The 18,691-nt window shown below is 44.8% G+C and overlaps 1 protein-coding gene across 1 annotated transcript in view; it reads left to right on the top strand.

The window, feature by feature from the left end:
* LOC8037168 (monocarboxylate transporter 12) overlaps positions 1–18,691 on the top strand; it is a 54,884-nt gene that overhangs the window by 35,226 nt on the left and 967 nt on the right. Inside the window, exons 3-5 of the mRNA XM_040213335.2 lie at positions 10,748–11,059; positions 11,312–11,455; positions 16,829–17,887. Of these exons, the coding sequence (XP_040069269.1) occupies positions 10,882–11,059; positions 11,312–11,455; positions 16,829–17,887 (1,381 nt within the window). The 5' untranslated portion in view covers positions 10,748–10,881. The remainder of the gene's footprint in view (positions 1–10,747; positions 11,060–11,311; positions 11,456–16,828; positions 17,888–18,691) is intronic.

Here is an 18,691-nt window from a genome sequence, read left to right as displayed (position 1 = left end):
TCAAAACTAATTAGAGTCTATTACCGTTTCTCCGGAGCCCATAGTTTCGGTTTTGATCGGTCTCCGCAGCGAAAGTTTGACATGAAAAGAACAAAAAACACCTGCAAAACAAAACTATGCTCGGCAAGTTTATGCGCACCGGCTAAACTTAACTGTCTCAGTTCAAATACCCATAAAATTGGGCATTCAACAAAAGAATAATTGTTAAATTGAATGCGCCACCCATTCAGGCGGCCCGGTCGAGCCGACGCGACCTGGACTCAGCCGCCATGTTTGTTTGGTGGTGGCGCCCCCTATAGGTCGCTGGAGTCGCGAATACCCCTCCTCCCTCCTCCTCACCTCCTTATCCTGACTGCTACTCCTCCCTCCGAAAAACGTCGCCTCACGAGGGTCACGTGACCCCACGAGGGTCACGTGACCTCACGAGGGTCACGTGACCTCACGGGGGTCACGTGACCTCCTCCGAATCTGCTGAATTTCCCGGACGTGTGGAAAGGGCGCTGCGGTCTAACAAAATGGTGCCGCCCTGAGAGCGCTAAATGGAATGATATATAGTATCTATGCACTATGGTGCGATGTATTTGTTATTGTTGTCTGGCTCCGGGGTCCAGACAAGAAAGCAGCAGCATTCCTTGGAGTAGGAAATGTCGTTTCCTGTTCACATGGTGTGTCCCGTTCATGTGCTCGTTAAACCACACTCCAACAAATGTGTGGTTATTTGCACGCTCAAATGCGGAACTTCCAAGTTTCATTTTTTTTTCGCTCCCCCCTCCCTCCCCCTCTTCCTCCCCCCCCCCCCCCCAAAAAAAAAAAATGAAGTTTTGCATTTGAGCATGCAAATAACGTACCACACATTTGTTGGCAACTTTGGGTGTTGTTGTTTGCCGATGATTATTTTGTTATTTTAATTCTTTGTTATCTAAGTAGGGATCATTTATTTGCTTTCAACCATGATAAGTGCGCAGATAAATGTTTCTTCGCTATGAATTTTTGGCTCGCTAAGCTTGACTCCGAAACAAAAAGCATTTTTATCATTTGTACGTAATACTAAGTCTTCAGTAATTGGTATGTTAAACATAATATTAATATTGATAAAACAAAAACAGCAAAGGTCCCAGTATAAAGTCTTCTGCAACGCCATAATAATAATAATAATAATATTTATTTTGGCTCAGGAGAACCGCGGTGCCGCAGAAAGGCAAGTAGCCCATACCAGGAAGGTCTGCGGCGCCGCATCTAAGGACGATGGGATGAGATTGTGTACAGATGACAGAGAGGTGCTGAAGATGTTGAAATGGAGCTTGTCGGCGAGGGTGGCGGGATGATGTTACGGCTGATGTGGGTCGTACCCTCTTGTCGAATTTCTGCGGCTCTGGTCCTCCTGCCTCGCCGAAAGTTGGTCTTGTGAAGCCACCGGTGCGGCGGGTGGACTTATCATCGTCAGGCCGAGTAGGACGGCCGCCTCCGGGATGGAACCGGCTCGCGGTGCGCCGGGCTTCTGCTAGGCTTAACGCGGCTGCCACGAAAAATATTAATTAAGTCCAGTGAACTTGCACTCACCAACGCGAAACCGGTACCGATGAGCTCTAAATCACTTAAAGGGAGGCCATGCTGTCGGTGACCGCCGGCAGTGGAGACCGAGGGTCACCAGAGCCGGTGGAAAAAACCGTACCCAACGGAGCCGATAGAAATTGCGTCCGCCATAGTTTATTAAGCCCGAAGATTAGTTTCTGTCGTCATATGCTATGTATTCCATATATAGCGTATATCATGTATGCTCTGTGTTCCATATATGATATATAGAATACATAGCTTTTTTTTTTTTTTTTTTTTTTTTTTTTTTTTGGGGGGGGGGGTAATTTTTGTTTTATTTTGTTCTCTAGGTAGGGATAATTTATTTGCTTTCAACCACGATAAGTCTTTAGATAAATGTTTCCTTGCAATGACTTAACTCGCTAAGCTTGACTCCGAAACAAAAAGCATTTTTATCATTTGTATGTAAGTCCCTGCAGTAATTGGTATGTCAAGCATATTTTTATTATTGATAAAAAAAAAACAGCCAAGGTCCCAGTATAAATTCTTCTGCAACGCCGTATTTTATTAAACCTGAAGATTAGTTTCTGTCGTCATATGCTATGTATTCCATGAATAGCATATATGGAATACATAGCATATACATAACCATAGCATAGCACCATAACATAGCCCATACGTAGCATAAATAACACGTATTCAATAAGATCTTTCGTGACACGTATATGTGCAGCTCCTCGTATACTATGTTTCAACTTTTAAAAAAGAACTATGCCGTGCTTGTGGGAATGGAAGGTTTTACGAAAATCAATGAACAAACCAACCGTGAAGAGCTGATTTTCAACATTGTGAATTATCTTGTCACGAACGTACAAACGTGCTAGTTCCGTTTGTTTTATTTTCTGCAACTTATATTGTTCTGTAATTGTAATGAGATGTACTTATTAAAACAAAAAATTCTGAAATATTTCGTTAATTATCTTTTATCTAGTTTAGAAAACGAGTGCATTACCTATATTAATTTATAATTGCATAGGTAGTTTCTGGAACCATCCTTAGTGATCGTTGAAACCTTCGCAATTTGTAAGTGACCAGGAAAAATACCACTTACAAGTATGCAATGAGAGTAAGATGTACTCTAATAATTAAGCGCACATAGAAGTTTAATAGGTACTACCTCACGATCAACACTATGCGTTTATTTCTTTCGAAAGACATTGACGATTTCATTGCTGACCTCCAAGTTTATATAGACGTTTTTCGTTTCGTTTTATTTTCAGTCACGTGGGTTTCGTATCTGGTATGCGGGACGGAAAAATTATAAAACATTTCAACCTGGAATATGCGAGGAAATATAGGTAAGGCAGAACAAGAATTTGTGACAGCCACGCATTTTTCGTGAACACATTCCAGCGGCGTGGAGAGATCAAAACGATGTTTCACTGCATACCATAAGTGACCGGATTCAAGATGGCTGCGCCCTTGTGGAAAAGCTGTGTACTGAAGAAGTTTGCTTCTCCTGCTGAGAGGAAACGCCTGATGGTGGGAAGTATATGATGACCTTCATTGCTAGTTACACACCAGACAACATTTTGTTTGTATATTTTTAGATGAAGCAAGCGGTTTTGACGGTACTTTTTAATCTGATAATGTATAATCTACCGTTTTTCTTTTCCGCTTTGGATTATTCTGTAGGTCTGCGTCTTAAATGTCGAATATCGGAATTCAAATGATTTCTAGAATACTGGAATTCAAAGTATGATCCTTTAAAAGTATTTCTAGTTTCAACGAATCGAGAATATACCATATTTTCCTTCTATCCTGCGGAAAAAAGGTTATTATGTGATCCATGTTTTTGTTTATCTTTTTTAATTGAGTTTCTTTACCTGCGGCGGAAATTACGACTCGTATCGTTCTTTCGAAGAATGTGTTGTAAGCTCTATCCGGCAATGTTCCAGGTAAGACAGTGGTGGCGGAAAAATAATATATTTTCGGGAACTACCAACTGCCAGACACGGGGGACGTCAGGTACCGAAAAAAAAGCACACGCACGCATACTAATTAGTCAATTAATCGACTAAAATTTACTAACTAGCGTTTTAATTATCGCAATTTGGTGGCTAGTGCCATTGGAAAGATAGTAGTCAGAACACAAGCACCAGCTGAACACTGACGCAGCGATCGAATCCGTGCCCTAAGTTGACCTCCGTGTTCAAATTCAAATTCTTTATTTATTTCTCTCTGTTTTGGAGGAGAAAGACAGAGAAAAAAATAAGCAACTATCTTCTTGCTTGACGAGGGGCCTCTGCCTCACCGCAGCAGCAGGGAGGACACCATGTACATATACGCATTATTTTGTCCATAATATCGTATTTTCCGGGCTATAGTCGGCGGACTATACATGTGTAAAAGTTGAAATTTCTGGCTGTGCGGACTATTTATGCGTGCGGACTAAACAGAAGTTTGTTTTGTTTTTCACGATCGTTCAATATGACGAGACGTGACGGATTTTATGAATGAAAGAGATGTTATTGATGATTTATGTATAATACAAGCTTCTTTGTGAGCTGAAAAAGCAGACATTTGTCAAGCTGTGTTCCGTACGAAAATATTTCCGTGTCAACTAAGCACCAGGGGCGGACTATGCACCGAATGCAGACTATCTAAGCAAACATTTTTTTTTGTTCCGTCCTAATTATATAGCTTCGAGCGGGACCGATTGGAGCGCTGCGATCGCTCGACCGTGACGTAGGATGGGGAATCACGTGATAAGGCCATTTATCCGCCTTGCTTCGGTCGGGGTCCTCGTAAACCGTTCGCTCGGTACTTCCGTTTTTTTTTTTTTTTTCTGTGTTTGAAGTTTGATCAGTACACGCGTGGATCGGCTTCGGCAGCTGTCGAGAGCTCAGGGAGCAATGGTAAAGCACTGTCCAATGCCGCAGTTACGCGACCGACCCAAACATCAGCTTCCACATCTACCCCAAGGAGAAGCAGTTGCGCACGGAGTGGCTTGTGAAACTGAGAATGTGCAAATGAAACTCTAAGAGTTCGACAGTGTGCAGCAAGCACTTTCGAGATGAAGTTTCGTGTAATCAGTTGGAGCGAGGACGTTCGGTAAGTGCTCTGAAGTTATTTTAGTGAACCTCCACAAAAAAAAAAAAAAGGGGGGGGGGGGTTGTTGGCGCACGTCAGAGATCGACGGTCTCTTGCATTTTGCTCGTAAGCGACGGACACGAAAAGTTTCCGCAGAGAGTGATGTCACACGCGTGTGCATCACATCAGTCTTCCATTCAGTGTTATCTCGAGCTCGTGTGGGTCCGAAGTTAGTACCGACGTTTGGAGAAGGAACCCAATAAACGTGTAGCAATCCTTATCCATGCTTCTTGATGCTGCACGAGAACACGTGTCCCGCTTCAAGAACTCGTTCGCCCTCGAGCAACAGCCGGGATGTTTCGTGGGCCTTGTCCATATTGGTGCTGCTTACAGGCTGCACGACTGAAAAAGTTATACACAGTTGTAACGCAGTGCCCGGTTGAATAGAAGTTAAAAAAGAATTCACTTACCTTCAGCGGTAGATCGCACTTCGTCAGCATCCATTGCGGTGCGCGAGACACCCACCGAAAACGACAACAAGTGGGCTGCAGCGACCGGTTCCCCGATCGCCTGCAACCGGCGTACCGGTTCTCCGGAGGCATTCGTACGGTACCCGATTTAGGAACTTGACGGGGTCGAGTAGTGAAACGAAAAATTAAGTTAAAAGAACCCTTAAACACCCGTAGTATTAAAAAAAGTGAAGACCGAGACACCACCCTGGACGCAGAGTGCAGGAAATGGTCACGTGATCCCCCGTCAGTATTCAGTATCAGTATTCAGTTGCACCAAAACCCTTTTGCATAAGGGCGGTCGCTCCGAAAGGAACGTCGCAGGCGCGTTAAAAAGAAAAAAATGTTGTTGATATGACGTTAAGAAAGTAAAAATAACAGAAAAAGAGAAACCACCAAAAATTTGTGTCCACCACTTGGCCCGTAACTCCAGACGGTCTGACTTGGCTTGGCTCCCATGTGACCCGTTCGTCCGCTAAACGGCGACACTACAGCGCCACAGCGGCAACACTCCTACGTCACGACGATAGGTGGCGCCACGCCATGTTCTCGGGGCTAAGAATACTTACGACAAAAAAGAAAAAAAAAAAAAAGAGAGAGAGATGCTGAAACTACTTTTGCCTTTATGATGTAAGTTTCATTGTTTTCAAAGTTTAGTTGTTGTTTTTTGTTTTTTATGAGATTCAGACGGATTTTTTTTTTTAGTTAAAGGGATACTTCAACGAAATTTGAAATATTCCCGTCCTGTTCAAAAATAGGTTGAATATGATCCACATTATCCGTAAATGACAATCGCACGTTTGTATTTTGAGCCTGGTGGCTGTATTTTTCGTTATAAACGGCCCACTCTGGCAAGCGCTCGGAGAAGGCCCAGCGGAGACCACGTGACATCCAACCCAATCGTGACGTAGGTCGTCTCAAGACGAGCAAAGCTACGGCGAGGCTGACGTCGAGAGGATGGCCTAGTCGTTCCAGCCACCGAAGCGGCTGCTTTTGTACGAATTTTGAGTGACGGATTAATCTTCTATAATCTTGTAGGGGGACAATAGCGACTTCTGTGACACACAAAAGGTATTCTCGGGAAGAGGGGAGTTCCACCTGCCGCTCTTCTCTCGTCGTGGCCGGAGGCGAGACAACCTCCGTCACTAGCTGCCAAGGTTGCTAGACGGGCATTACAAGCGAGGCGTTAGCGACATCCACCAGGTGCTCTTTGCTGATCGTTTAATTCGTGTTAAAATTCCTTTTCGTGACTTTTTTAACAAGATATTGGTATGTTCGATTTGATGGTGCTTTTTTGAACACATATAGACCAAAAAATGAGCGCCGAAATTTCGTTGTAGTATCTGTTTAATTCTTCGCCGGGAACACAAGGTTTATCGAAGTTTCTTCTCTTTTTTTCATGATTTTTCGGAATTTGGATTTTTATTTTACTCTGTTGTTATTTTATTTCAAAATAACAATAAATAATTTCTAAACAAATCTTGCGCAAAATTAATCTTAAAAAAAACGTTACCCAAAGATATTTCTGCAGCTGCATTGGCATTGGCACGCTTGTGATTAAAACTGCCATGACGAATACAAAAAAAAAAAAAGAATGCTACTTAAAAAAAAAAATGTCGGTACTTTGAAGTAGCTAAACTTCTGGACGCATAGGTATAAAAGCTATGTGATGGCATCATTTGCTGCGCATGTGACGAATCGTCCTCATCCCCAAAGTAAACTTCTGGATAACGACCAAAAACAACTGTTCCGGTTTCCAGTTTGGACCAAACTATGTGTACTTAGAGGGAGGTGGGGCTGTGTTTTTATCACAGCGAATGACGTGATCACATAGCTTTTATAGCTATGCGTCCAGATGTTTAGCTGCTTCAAAGTACCGTCACAGGACGATTGGTCACAGGACGATTCGTCACATAGGAACATTCGTCAAAAGATGACTCGTCATGCGGGCAACTGGTCACATCGATCGGGCAGGGGACGATAGTAAATCGCAATTTTCAACAACTGCTCACATTATCTGATGAGGAGTTTCACGACTTCCCACTGTCACATAAGCCAATGGTTAAAAATAACTAATCGTACAATACTCATCCGCCTTTTCTTGCATTATATTACGAGTCTTCAGCAGGTTGATCTCAGTTGCTGGCTTGAACGAGCAATAATCCGACTGGCAGCCACATCAGTTTTTACTTTTGCCTTGCATACATCTATTCGACAAAACCAATACGTATCGGAATTCTTTCTGCTGAATGTTTACCAGTACCCCTCGTGCAGCTGCATGACTCTACCTCTCTCTGTTGCGATTACCTCTATCCTTTTGAATGAAGTTCAGAAATAGTCGCTCTCATGTGGCCTTCGCATTCACCGTTCAGGACGGACCCAGAAGCTAAAACGTCGGTTACAAATTCTTTGACCTTCGGAAACGAAAGACATGCTAAGACAAGAGGTGACCCACTTTGTCAGGCCGAACCAACATTCAGTGTTCGGGACCGAACCAGAAGCTAACACGTCTGTTACAAATTCTTCGCCTTTCAGAAGCCAAAGACATACTAAGATATGAGGTGAGCCACTTTGTGCGCCCGAACCAAATTGAACAACACAATTTGGTGGGGGACGAACTATTGTGGGACCGGTTGGCCGCGTGACGAGTCATCCTATGACGAATGTTCCTGTGTGACGAATCGTCCTGTGACGAGTGTGCATGTGACGAATGGACCGTATCCCCACCAGGGATATGGCTACCAAATGTTTCCCCGCCACATTGTGTTACTAATTTATGACTCATTCTGGATTAGCAACCCTGTGTCTGTGGTGATATGTCATCGCACTGAAAGCGTATCTCGGTAACTTTAAAGTGACTTTAGGTAACTTAAGCAACTTTGGCTCTATTCACGAGGTCGATTCCTCTCACTTCCTTATATCTGCAACAATCTAAAAAAAAAAGTTTTTTTTTTTTTTTTTTTTTTTTTTTTTAATATAGAAAGTTACGTTTCTATATTCCCACCACCGCCACAATTCAACACCGCGGAAAGCATTTGCTATGCAGGGACTGCGAACCCGTGTTCTAAATTGCCCGACCTCTTTTTTGAGCACGTTTTCGTTTGAAAACAGAAAAAAGAAAAAAAGAAAGCTTATTTGTAAATTTAGATATTGGAGATGGATAACGAGTGAGCGGTCTTTAATTGCAGTGATCAATAACAGGCGCAGCAAAATACCGGTGAAGGGGCCATTTTCTCCTAACGCTTTGTGACCGCGAATTCAAGTGAACTTGCTCAGAGTGGAGTGGCGAAACGAAAACGAATCTTATGCTATCGCGAGGTCGGCTCACTCTAGCTAGATGTAGCGGGTCATAATCTCCACCCATCTGCCAAACTCTCCCAGTATGACTCTGGCCAGACTTGTACACTTTAGTGAAAAATAGTAAGGAATTACATTTACAATTACTCGAGGCTAAATTGTAATTTATTACGATTGCAATTACCCTCCCATAAAAGTAAGTGACCGTTACCCCCAAAAGTAATCCATTACTTTCGTGGCCTTACTTTCAACAATATTTTCCCCAATTAAGAAACGAAGGGAAGAAGGTTATTGAAGTTCTTATTGTTGTCACCTGTTCCATTTATTGACCTTGAGTATTTTGAGCAACAGGTGACTCTCGGAGGTCTCATCAGACATGTTGCATTATTTCTTACTCAATATGTCTACTGCTACGCTGAACACCCTTTGAACTGAGGCACTGGATGGGAGTGCTCAGTGCCATATTGTGTCTTACGAATGTTTTATGCTCTGCATTGAGCTCTTTCAGCGAAGCAATTACCTCGAAAATAGAGCAAAGCTTCGTCATTGCAGCGGTTGCCTAATATTCGAGAGTTTTAGTAGAGTTGGTAACAGTAAGGTGATAATTAAATAATACATAAGGTTTGGCTTCATTTCATTTTTATTTATTGGTTCCCCTTAAGACCCACGAGGGCCATTACAAAGGGGGGGACATTTGGCAGGACAGTGTCAAAACAAAAGAACGCTAGTAATATAAAACAAGAAAATTATCACAGATGGAGATGGCGGCAACATTATCGGCGAATTTCTGTGGGTCTATTATTGTGACAATGGCTTCGGGTAGTTGGTTCCAGTCACTAATAGCAAGCTGAAGAGGCGAGAACTTGTAAAGGTTAGTTCTGGGAATGTCAAGGTGTAATTTGCAGGGGTGGTCAAGGCGGCGTGAGATAAAAGGAGCAGGTTTACAATAGATCGACTTACGAGATGGAGAGTGATAAAAAAGTTTGTGAAGCAATTTCAGTCTGTTTAACGTTCTACGGTCTTTCAAAAGAGGAAGCTGTAGAGATGATTTTAGAGAGGTTACACTTACTGGGAAGTTGTAGTTTCGCAAAATGAAACGAGCTGCTTTATTTTGAATTGACTCTAATTCTTTTTCTAAGAAGACTTGGTGAGGGTTCCAGATGGCTGAAGCATATTCCAGAATGGGTCGTATTAGAGCGGTATAAGCTGTTAGTTTAGTTTTTTGAGATGCGAGGTAGAGGGAACGTCGGAGAAAACCGAGCGATTTGTTAGCTTTGGCTGATATATAGTTAACATGATATTCCCAAGAAAGATTAGTGCTTAGGAAAACTCCGAGGTACTTATAGTGCATCACTTGCTTGATATTCTTCTTCCTTTGGTTCTGAACAGGTCGAGCCTCGGTTAAGACCAGGCACGTAGCCAGGGGGGCGGCCCATGGGGCTCGCCCCCCCCCCCCCCCCCCGAAATCTTCCATTTTGCTGGGACCTCCCCTCCCCCTTATACAGCATTTTGTCATGGGCAAGCCAAGCCCGCCCCCCCCCCCCCCCCCCCCCCGCCCCCGAAACAAAATCCTGGCTACGTGCCTGGTTGAGACGTTGGTGAAAAACAAAAAGTTTCCAATGTTTAAATATATGTAATCGAAAAAAAAGCAGGACACTCATAACAACAATTAATTAGAATCTTGGTTAAAACTAGGAAATGTAAACGCACGTTTGCCGTGTGTATACCTTTCTTGGTGCCGTTCAGAAACACACGGAGCACGGACCGACTGCAGTTTACTGCGGTGTTCTCCTAGACCTGTACGTAATCCGTTACAAGTAACGAGATTACTTGTAATCCCTTACATTTATCAGTAATTTAGTAACGGAATAATTATATATTTTGAAGTACAATTGCACGCGCACTTGATGTCATCGAGTGCGCGTGTAATTGCACTGGATCTTTATACAACCGTGTTCGCAACCGCTTTGCGAACGCGGATCCGCTTCCAGTGTGAAAGAGCGGTTAGAGAGAGAGGGGGGGGGGGGGGGGAGAGGGGAGGAGGCTGGTCCTGAAAAGAATGTAACAGATTACAAGGAATCCGTTACGTAAAAAAATGTGTGGGAACTACATTAAAATTACTCTAGAAAATATGTCACCATTCCGTTACTAAATTACCGATAAATGTAAGCGAAAACAAGTAATTTCGTTACTTGTAACGCATTACGTACACATCTGACTCTGCCTGATAATGAAACCGCGGTGTACCAACCATAAACACTGCACCCCCCCCCCCCCCCCCCCCCCCCCCTCCCCGGTCTTTCCGTTTATGGCAGGGAGGGACGAACAGCCGCACTCGACGATAGCGCCTGCTGTCTTTCAAGAGGCTCCGATAACGCAAGTTACGTTGCGGTGACAAAGAAGCAAAAAATAAAAAGTGAGAGAAAAACGTGGCGTCCGTAGGAGTGTCATGGACTCGCCTCGGAGCTGGGCCGTGGCGGTGGCATGCTGCTGGATCAACGTCTTCACGTTCGCCATGGTCCGCTCGGCGGCCGTGGTCTACACGAGCGTTCTCAGCACGTTCCACACGAGCAGGGAGGAGGCTTCGTGGCCCGTCAACCTGTCCGCCGTCTGCTACTTCCTCACAGGTAATTGGGACACGTCATCAAAGGCACTTGGTATAGCTTTAAAAAAAAAAATGCAAGTCACCGCGCGATTTAGCGGGAATAATACAGCCACCATGTATTCATCCGACCATTCAGTAGTTGTCCTTTTGAAGAGGGCGCTGCAGTCTTTTGCTAAGCATGGCGAACCACCAGCTCGGCTCTCGGACCTCGACCAATTTCGGCGCACACTTGGCTCCATGACTCGGTGCAGTGATATGAGACTCGCATTCGCAGGGCCTGTTGCCGGACTGCTGACCACCTATGTGGCCATCTGGAAGCTGACTTTGACGGGGTGCATCCTAGGGTCGCTGGCGGTGTGCGCCTGCTACTTTGCAGTGGACGTCACCTACCTGAACGTCTTCCTCGGAGTCATCCACGGTACCCTCTGCCATCCATGCACCGGCCTCTGACTATAGACCCCTTTGGAAAGTCACGTGCCAATCTGCGCAATAGCGGAACGATTGACACCGTGAAAGTCGCAAGTCATTCCATAAGATAGCGAACGTCGAATCGCGGCGAACGCTAGGAGCCGAGAAGCCAATCAAACAGGTTCGAAAGCGCAACGTCACTGAGCTCATTACCTTTCCCGTGGGTGTGTTCTTGCCTTCCAATCTAACCAAATCCGTTAAGTCACTTTAAGTGAACAGTGTACGTGACGTTGCGGTTTTGGTCCGCCATTGTGCAGGGAGTCCACAGCTGCCAACAGAGTGCAGTCTTTCGAAAGGGGCGAGAAGTTTGGGTATCGCCGCCTGGTGGAATTTTTCCACAACCCAGAGGGAGGATACTTCAACTTCCTCTGTTTAACGCAAGCACGCGCAATGCCAAGCTTCTTCGCACTATGAAAATTAATACACAACCGCGTGGATATAGCAGTGCACTACACCCACAGTGAGGAAAACAGAAGCGCCCCTAGCGAGTAGGTGAAGGCGCTGTCCTCCACGAGGTGTGGTGCGCAAACGCGCAGTTCGCACACGAGGTGTGGACTCTGCGCATGCGCCCTGCCAATAGCAGGGCCACCGCAGCGACGTGACGTCAGGAAAGTTTTAGAACTGATATACCCGATAACGATACGATGATTGCGCAAAGATGCCGGTGGAGTATCGTGTATCATAACCACAGTTATCGGAACGGTCTACTAAAACTCCCTATTCTCTGGTGCGTTTAGCGTCCAGTCCCTTTTCATGGCAAATGCCACCAGGCGGTGCTCCAGTCCTTGACGTCCCAGAGCCCTTTATACACCAACTCATCTCTGTTACGTCACGGCGCGGTGGTGGCGCGTCGGACGCACTTCCGGTCCGGGGCTGTGGGCGGAAGTGCCCATGTGAGACGTGTATTCCTGCGTTGTTTTGAAAAAAAACCAGACAAAAACTTGCCTTCTTGTTAAAATGCTGCGACTGGGGCTGTACCAAAAGGGTCAAGAAAGGTTCGAAGGTCAGTTTTCATGCGCTCGGTTCGTCCGAGAACGTGGATATGTGCCGTGAAAAGGGAAAACCAGACGCTGTCGGACTACGATTGCTTGGGCGGGAAGCATTTTGGGTTGAATTCACGGATACTTCTGGCCATCAGATTTATTTGCTTTGTTCCAAAATGAACGCCGGAAAACCGTCAAGTTCTACGGACCACCTGCGGACTACGTTCAGTGCGTCCTCAAGTTCAAACGGTCGCCTGATCGTTCGAACTATCGTCTGCTCTTTCAAAGGTTTCTGCTTGTCGTCTTCTCTTTTAGAGGACACCGGCCCGTAGACCAAACGTGGGCCCGGTACTTGCGATAAGAAGTAAATGCAGGCCTCAAAAGACTTAAGTTTGAAGGTTGGTAAGCAGGCTGGACGTAAACAGCAGATACAAGGAGATGTTGATCATTGTTACCAGTGGCCATCACCGACTTGTTATGCCTGATTCACTTGGTTAGATTCTGCTTGCGATTTTCAGTATCGACGTCGACATCTCAGCTACGGTTCACGCTTTTGCAGTCCGAGCGACGTCGCTACTGAAAATTGCGAGCGAAATCTCATCATGTGAATCAGGCTTTAGCGTACATTCTGCGGCGTCCACACGGAATGAATCGCCGCATCTCAGATGATTCACGCGAAGTTTTGCACTGTAACGAGCCTCGGTAATTTCGCTGACGCCGCTCAAGTAGTCAGACATCGTTAGGAGGACGTAGAATCAACAATTCCAACGCCAAAAAGAGCGCGGGGACTCACACCGACGCCGACAACATCGCATTTCAATGCTTTAATTATGGGCGACGGCGAGCTTCTTGCCCACACCCCCAGCGCGCATGCGCGGCGCCGTTGGCATCCGCTAGGGGCGCTCCGGTTTGTTTGTAAACATGAGTTGGTGTATACTGGGAGAGTTGTGCACTCTTTGGAAGATGCCGACACCAGCAACCACAGCTGGAACCAAGGCAACCAGGAGGTGGCACCTTGCCTCCGCCATTTTGCGTTTTCGAATTTCGAACCCACTCTGGATTAGGCATGCTGTGACCCATCATTGTAATAAAAGTGTTTATCGCTAATGTAAGTGTTTTTGGCGCTGCACACATAATCAGAATCTCAAACTTACTTGTCTGCTACGATATCTTATAATTATATAAACTATACCTTATTCCTTTTTTTTTTTTTTTTTTTGTGAAAAGTGAATTTTGAATACTTTGAATACTAGGTCTCGAAAATTGCCACCGGAAAAATTCAGTGCCGTGACGGGCGCCATCTAGGAGAGGCGCTGCGTACCCTTGCTCAATCACCATATTAATTTTTGTTTGAGGAAGCTAGTTTTGTTCAAAACCAAACGAAATAATGCTTATTTCTAACTTATGTTTTGAAGATCAATAAAGGATGGCCGTGCTTGATTACGTGCCCAATTGCAGGTTTGTATAACACAATGTCAGAGTATAAGAAATTGGGTTTATAAAACAACTGCTGACCGCGCATTTGGACTAGCGCACAAAAGTAGAGCGGCCAAAAGCAAAATCCTTCATTTTGTGTTATTGTAAAGTCCGCTTGTTTTAGCGGGCGACAGGCTCCACCCATCGGCCAAACTCTCCCAGTAAATAAGGCTTTGTGACGTCCCAGAGAACTTCCGGTTCATAAAAAGAATGAACAAAGCCCACCTTAACACCGCTGCTTGAAATGTCGATGAAACCTTTAATCAGCATTTCTCCAGGTGAACGCCAAAAGGACAAAGAAGCGCTAGGTCTGTTAAAACGTTTCGAATATTCCCGTAAACCAACTTCCCTCCTCCAAGACGTTAAATCGTACAGCCAAAGGCCTATGTTAAATCTCCAACTTTGTTATTCGCGTAGCATTTGTGCTTTCTAGTACTGGTAACATAAACAAGCTCGACAGGTTTGCAAAGACGAAGCGATCTGAAGTCGCTTGGGACGCAAGCGGCAGTTCATGTTTATAAACAGAAAAAGGGTCTATACCGCAACAGATCGGAAGTAGTTCCGAAGTAGCAACAGATGACGTCACAATTAAGAGCGGGTGTGCAATGCTATCGGATGTCACGATCCTGACGGTTGGTTCTAGAAGTTGTGACAAAACAAAAGACGAGTAAACAAGAGTGTCGCTGTCGTCGCATTGTCCGAACCTGTGGCTGTTGTAGCTTCCATGGGCCACCAAAGTGGGGAGCGATCTAGAAAGCCCGGCAATTCCACGACGGAGCCACTGAGCGCGCGATCGCCGGAAAAAGGCGAGGAGCAGCGCCGAACGGTTATCCATATGGTAGCGCAAAGGCACTTCTGGGGTATCCCTTCAGCCATCGCAAACAATACGCGCGGCGGCTTCTCCGCGAAGCAACAACAAACAGCAACGGAGAAAAAAAAAGCTTCCGGCGCGTGGAGAAACGGGAGAGAAGCGGAATAGGAGGGAGGTCGACCCAAAACGTTATCCTTTCCTGAGAAAACCGAAATGAAAAGGCGCGTGTGCGTGTTTCCGGATTTTACCGCTGGGGCATTGTTTGGCGCTGCACGAGAGAGCCCCTGCGCGCGCCCCCTTCTCTGATCTCCTTTCCGTTTTACAGCGGCTACGTTCTTTCGTGATCTGACAGGCTTTTTTAGAATAAAGAAGGCTATGGGCAGAACAGGCGTCTGTCGTATTCACATCTGCTGCTGTGCTACCGCCAGGATCGCTGCAGGTAGCGGTAGGATAGAATAACTGTAAATGCGACAGGACACATCTGTGACGTTATTAGGTGGAAATCAAGGGTGCAAAAACACGCCAGTCGAAGACGCGTTCCGGATGCCATACTAGAACCGAGGAACTTGGCTCTCTACATTCAAGTGCACTAATTCAGATGGGTCTTATTGTTGTCCGTACCATCTGCAGAAAATACTGTAGGAATCTTTCATTATACTAGTTTTATGGTGAATGGTTATTGCTCGGCTGGGCGTACCGCAGTCTAAGGTAAATGACCTTAAACGCTGCTTTGAGAATGCCGACGCTTTTCAGGCCGGAGCGGTGTCCTGTGCACACCGCCCCGCCCCGGTTCAATTACACATATTTGTCTCTTACAATATTGACGCGTGTAAGAAGCTGCCACACTACAAGTAATATTGGCTCTTATCGGCTCGGCCATTCTCATAAAGAGCCTATGCATCCTTGTTCGGTCATACATGTTGTTTTTTACTTGCACTGTTTGAGCACACTGATGTTTAGATTCTGTCTCGTGTTCCCACAGTATAAATAAATAAAACAAAGCCCTTCCAGTGTTATGAACAGGTATTTCACAACCTCTGCATTCTGTCTGCAAAAATATCAGTCTTGGGTAGCAACGCGTTACTAGTAACGCGTTACTGTAATTTCGTTACTTTTTTGGTAACTTGTATCTGTGACGAGTTACTTTTTTTAAAATGTAACTGTGACTGTAGTTCTATTACTTTTTTCTGAGGTAGCGATGAAAGTAACGACGTTACTTTTGTCGTTACTTTCCAGTGTTTTATGAATAATATTTCACTGGACGAGTACCAATTTAGATTTTCCTTGCACTTTTCAAATCGTCTATTCCGACATTTCGAGTGTCAAGTTGGCCTTGCACAAACTTGTGAATACTTTCGTTCTCACGAGTCACGACCCAAATATAGCCACCTGTAGATTTCATGAAAAAAACAATCTAGTTATCTTTACGCATGCGCTTGTACTTTGTGACTGAACACTTACATCTTAGTGTCTTGAAGCACTATCTATGTTGTGTTTTTTTTCTTTTTTCTGTGCAAACGTTTTTTAATCGGGTGAATCAACGGTGAAACGACAATACACGTGGAGGGCACTGCGCATGTTTCATATTTTGATTTGCGCCGCTAGTCCGGCGTGTAAATTTTCAAACACTAATTTCGAGAAGCAACTTCTGCTAAGTTACAATATGAAGTAAAATGCATACTTTTAATAGTTTTATGCAACAAAACTTGGTGAGGGGCGTTTTCAGTTTTTTCTAATTTTTGTGTTATAGAAAAGTAACTGAAAAGTAACGTCGTTACTTTTTAAAAGTAACTGTAACTGTAACGGTTTACTTTTTTGTTGCGGTAACTGTAACGGTAACTTCGCTACTTTTTTCTGAAAGTAACTAACTGTAACGAATTACTTTTTAAAAGTAACTTACCCAAGACTGAAAAATATAGTTTTCCTTAACTTTTGGACAAGGAAAGTTTTTTTTTTTTTTTTTTTTTATGAAATTATATAAACAAGTTTAATATGTAGAATAATCAAGCAACAATAAACAAACTAATTTCGTGTTTTTTTTTTTTTTTTTCAGGAACAAGCATTGGTTTGCTGGCACTTTGCAGCGTCGTAATAAACCAGCATTTCCTCAAGTTCCGCGCCATGGCCTCCGGAATCAGCAATGCCGGTTTCACAATCGGCGGACTCATATTTCCGCCCTTAGTACAAGAGCTCTTCGACAGATTCGGAGTCAGAGGCATGTTCTTGCTGTGCGGGGCGCTCATGCTCAACTCAACGGCCGGCGCTTTCTTGCAACGCTCTCCTCCTTTACCCATCCTGCAGACTGTGAAGGTCAAGAGCGAGACTTTGCGCAACCACCAAGAGACGGAAAAAATGCTTCAGCCCTGTCCTCCAGAAGCTAAGCTGAGTTCATCCGACGTTCAAGAGCAGAGCCAGAATGGTGAACCAGGGGTCAAAGAAGAAACCGTAATCGCCCAGAAAGTGTCGCGAAACATCAGTTGCACGAATGATCCAGAATGCAAGCTAGTCCCAGCCGATCAAGACGACGAAGATATGAGCTGTCGCGTCCTGGTACAAAGTGAACTGGTGTCTTCGAAGAAAGAGCTCAAAATACAGGCCGTCAGCATTAGAAATTCGCAGTCTCTTTCACTAAAGTCCAAGAGGAGACATTTGCTGTCGTTTCTGATTCTGCCCAGGTTTTACCTGATTGCCTTTTCCTTGTCCCAGATCCTCAACAACATGACTACTTTCATGACGGTCATCGTGGACTTTGCTCTGGACAGGGACGTTTCCAAGTGGCACGCTGTTCTCCTCGTTTCGTATTACACCGTAATGGACCTGGTGGCCAGACTAGGGTCCGGCTGGATAACGGACAATGGATACCTGAAGAGGAGTACCATGATGGCCGTCCACCTGACGATGTGGGCAGTGTCCTTATACCTGATGCCGGTCTGCAGGCCTTACTACTGCCAAGCGCTGCTCTCTATGGTGTGCGGATGGTGCAACGGTTCGACACTCATCCTTATCGCCGTGTTCTTCGTGGAACTTGTGGGCATCGAAAAGTTGGGCGTGTGTTTCGGGATTGCCACGTTCCTAGCTGGACTGCTCGGACTCCTCAGACCTACGCTCATAGGCACGTCAAATTATAATATTCTCTTACTTTATTTTTATATGTTTCTCAGTACATGCACACGCGTCTCAATGTGAACTGATAGTTCCATATCAAACGCTGGAATATGTTGGTGCGGCGCGACGCTTAAAAGTTTCTGAATTGCTGGGGATGACCAACTAAGCACTTAGTCACCTAGAGAGTAACGTGCAACATAAACGTGTACGATAGTATACGTGTTGTTTTCCATAAGTTGCTTTCAGCGTTTGTGGAAATCGTTCGACTCTTCTTTTTTTTTTTTTAGGGCGATAATTCCTTTTGGTAGGGTTTCGCAGCGAGTCCCAGGGTGTGTTCATTGTCCGCTTAATTTAGCGGAAAACTTTCTCCGCTCTCCGATCATAGTTTCACGGGACATTGCGATGTCATAGTGACGTAACAAGACATCACAATTTCATCTTTGTTTAACAAAAAAAAAAGGTGTCACCTGATGCCATGACGTAACGTGATGTCACGTGACCAAGTCATGTGATTTCATCCGACTTTATCGTGTCACGTGACGTCATAGTTTTACGTCAACATCATCTGTGTGCAGCAGAGAGTAGTTCATATCTTGCTGTTCTTATTGCAAACGACAAGAACAGCATATCTTGCTGTTCTTGTTGCTTGTTGGACACAGCAAGGAACCGCCAGTTTCTTTGGTTGATAATCGAGATGTGATCGAGTTTCCGTGCGACTCCATAAAATAGTATTTCAACAAACTGGCTAATTGGGCTAGTTGGTTCATGATCATTCAGATGAAAACGCTTCAAAAAACGGAAACAAGGGAGA

Source organism: Ixodes scapularis, unplaced genomic scaffold (genome assembly GCF_016920785.2).
Source record: "Ixodes scapularis isolate PalLabHiFi unplaced genomic scaffold, ASM1692078v2 PGA_scaffold13__105_contigs__length_92229423, whole genome shotgun sequence".
Lineage (NCBI taxonomy): Eukaryota > Metazoa > Arthropoda > Arachnida > Ixodida > Ixodidae > Ixodes > Ixodes scapularis.
Note: the sequence above shows the minus strand (reverse complement) of the source record. Positions and strands in the feature narration are given on the sequence as shown.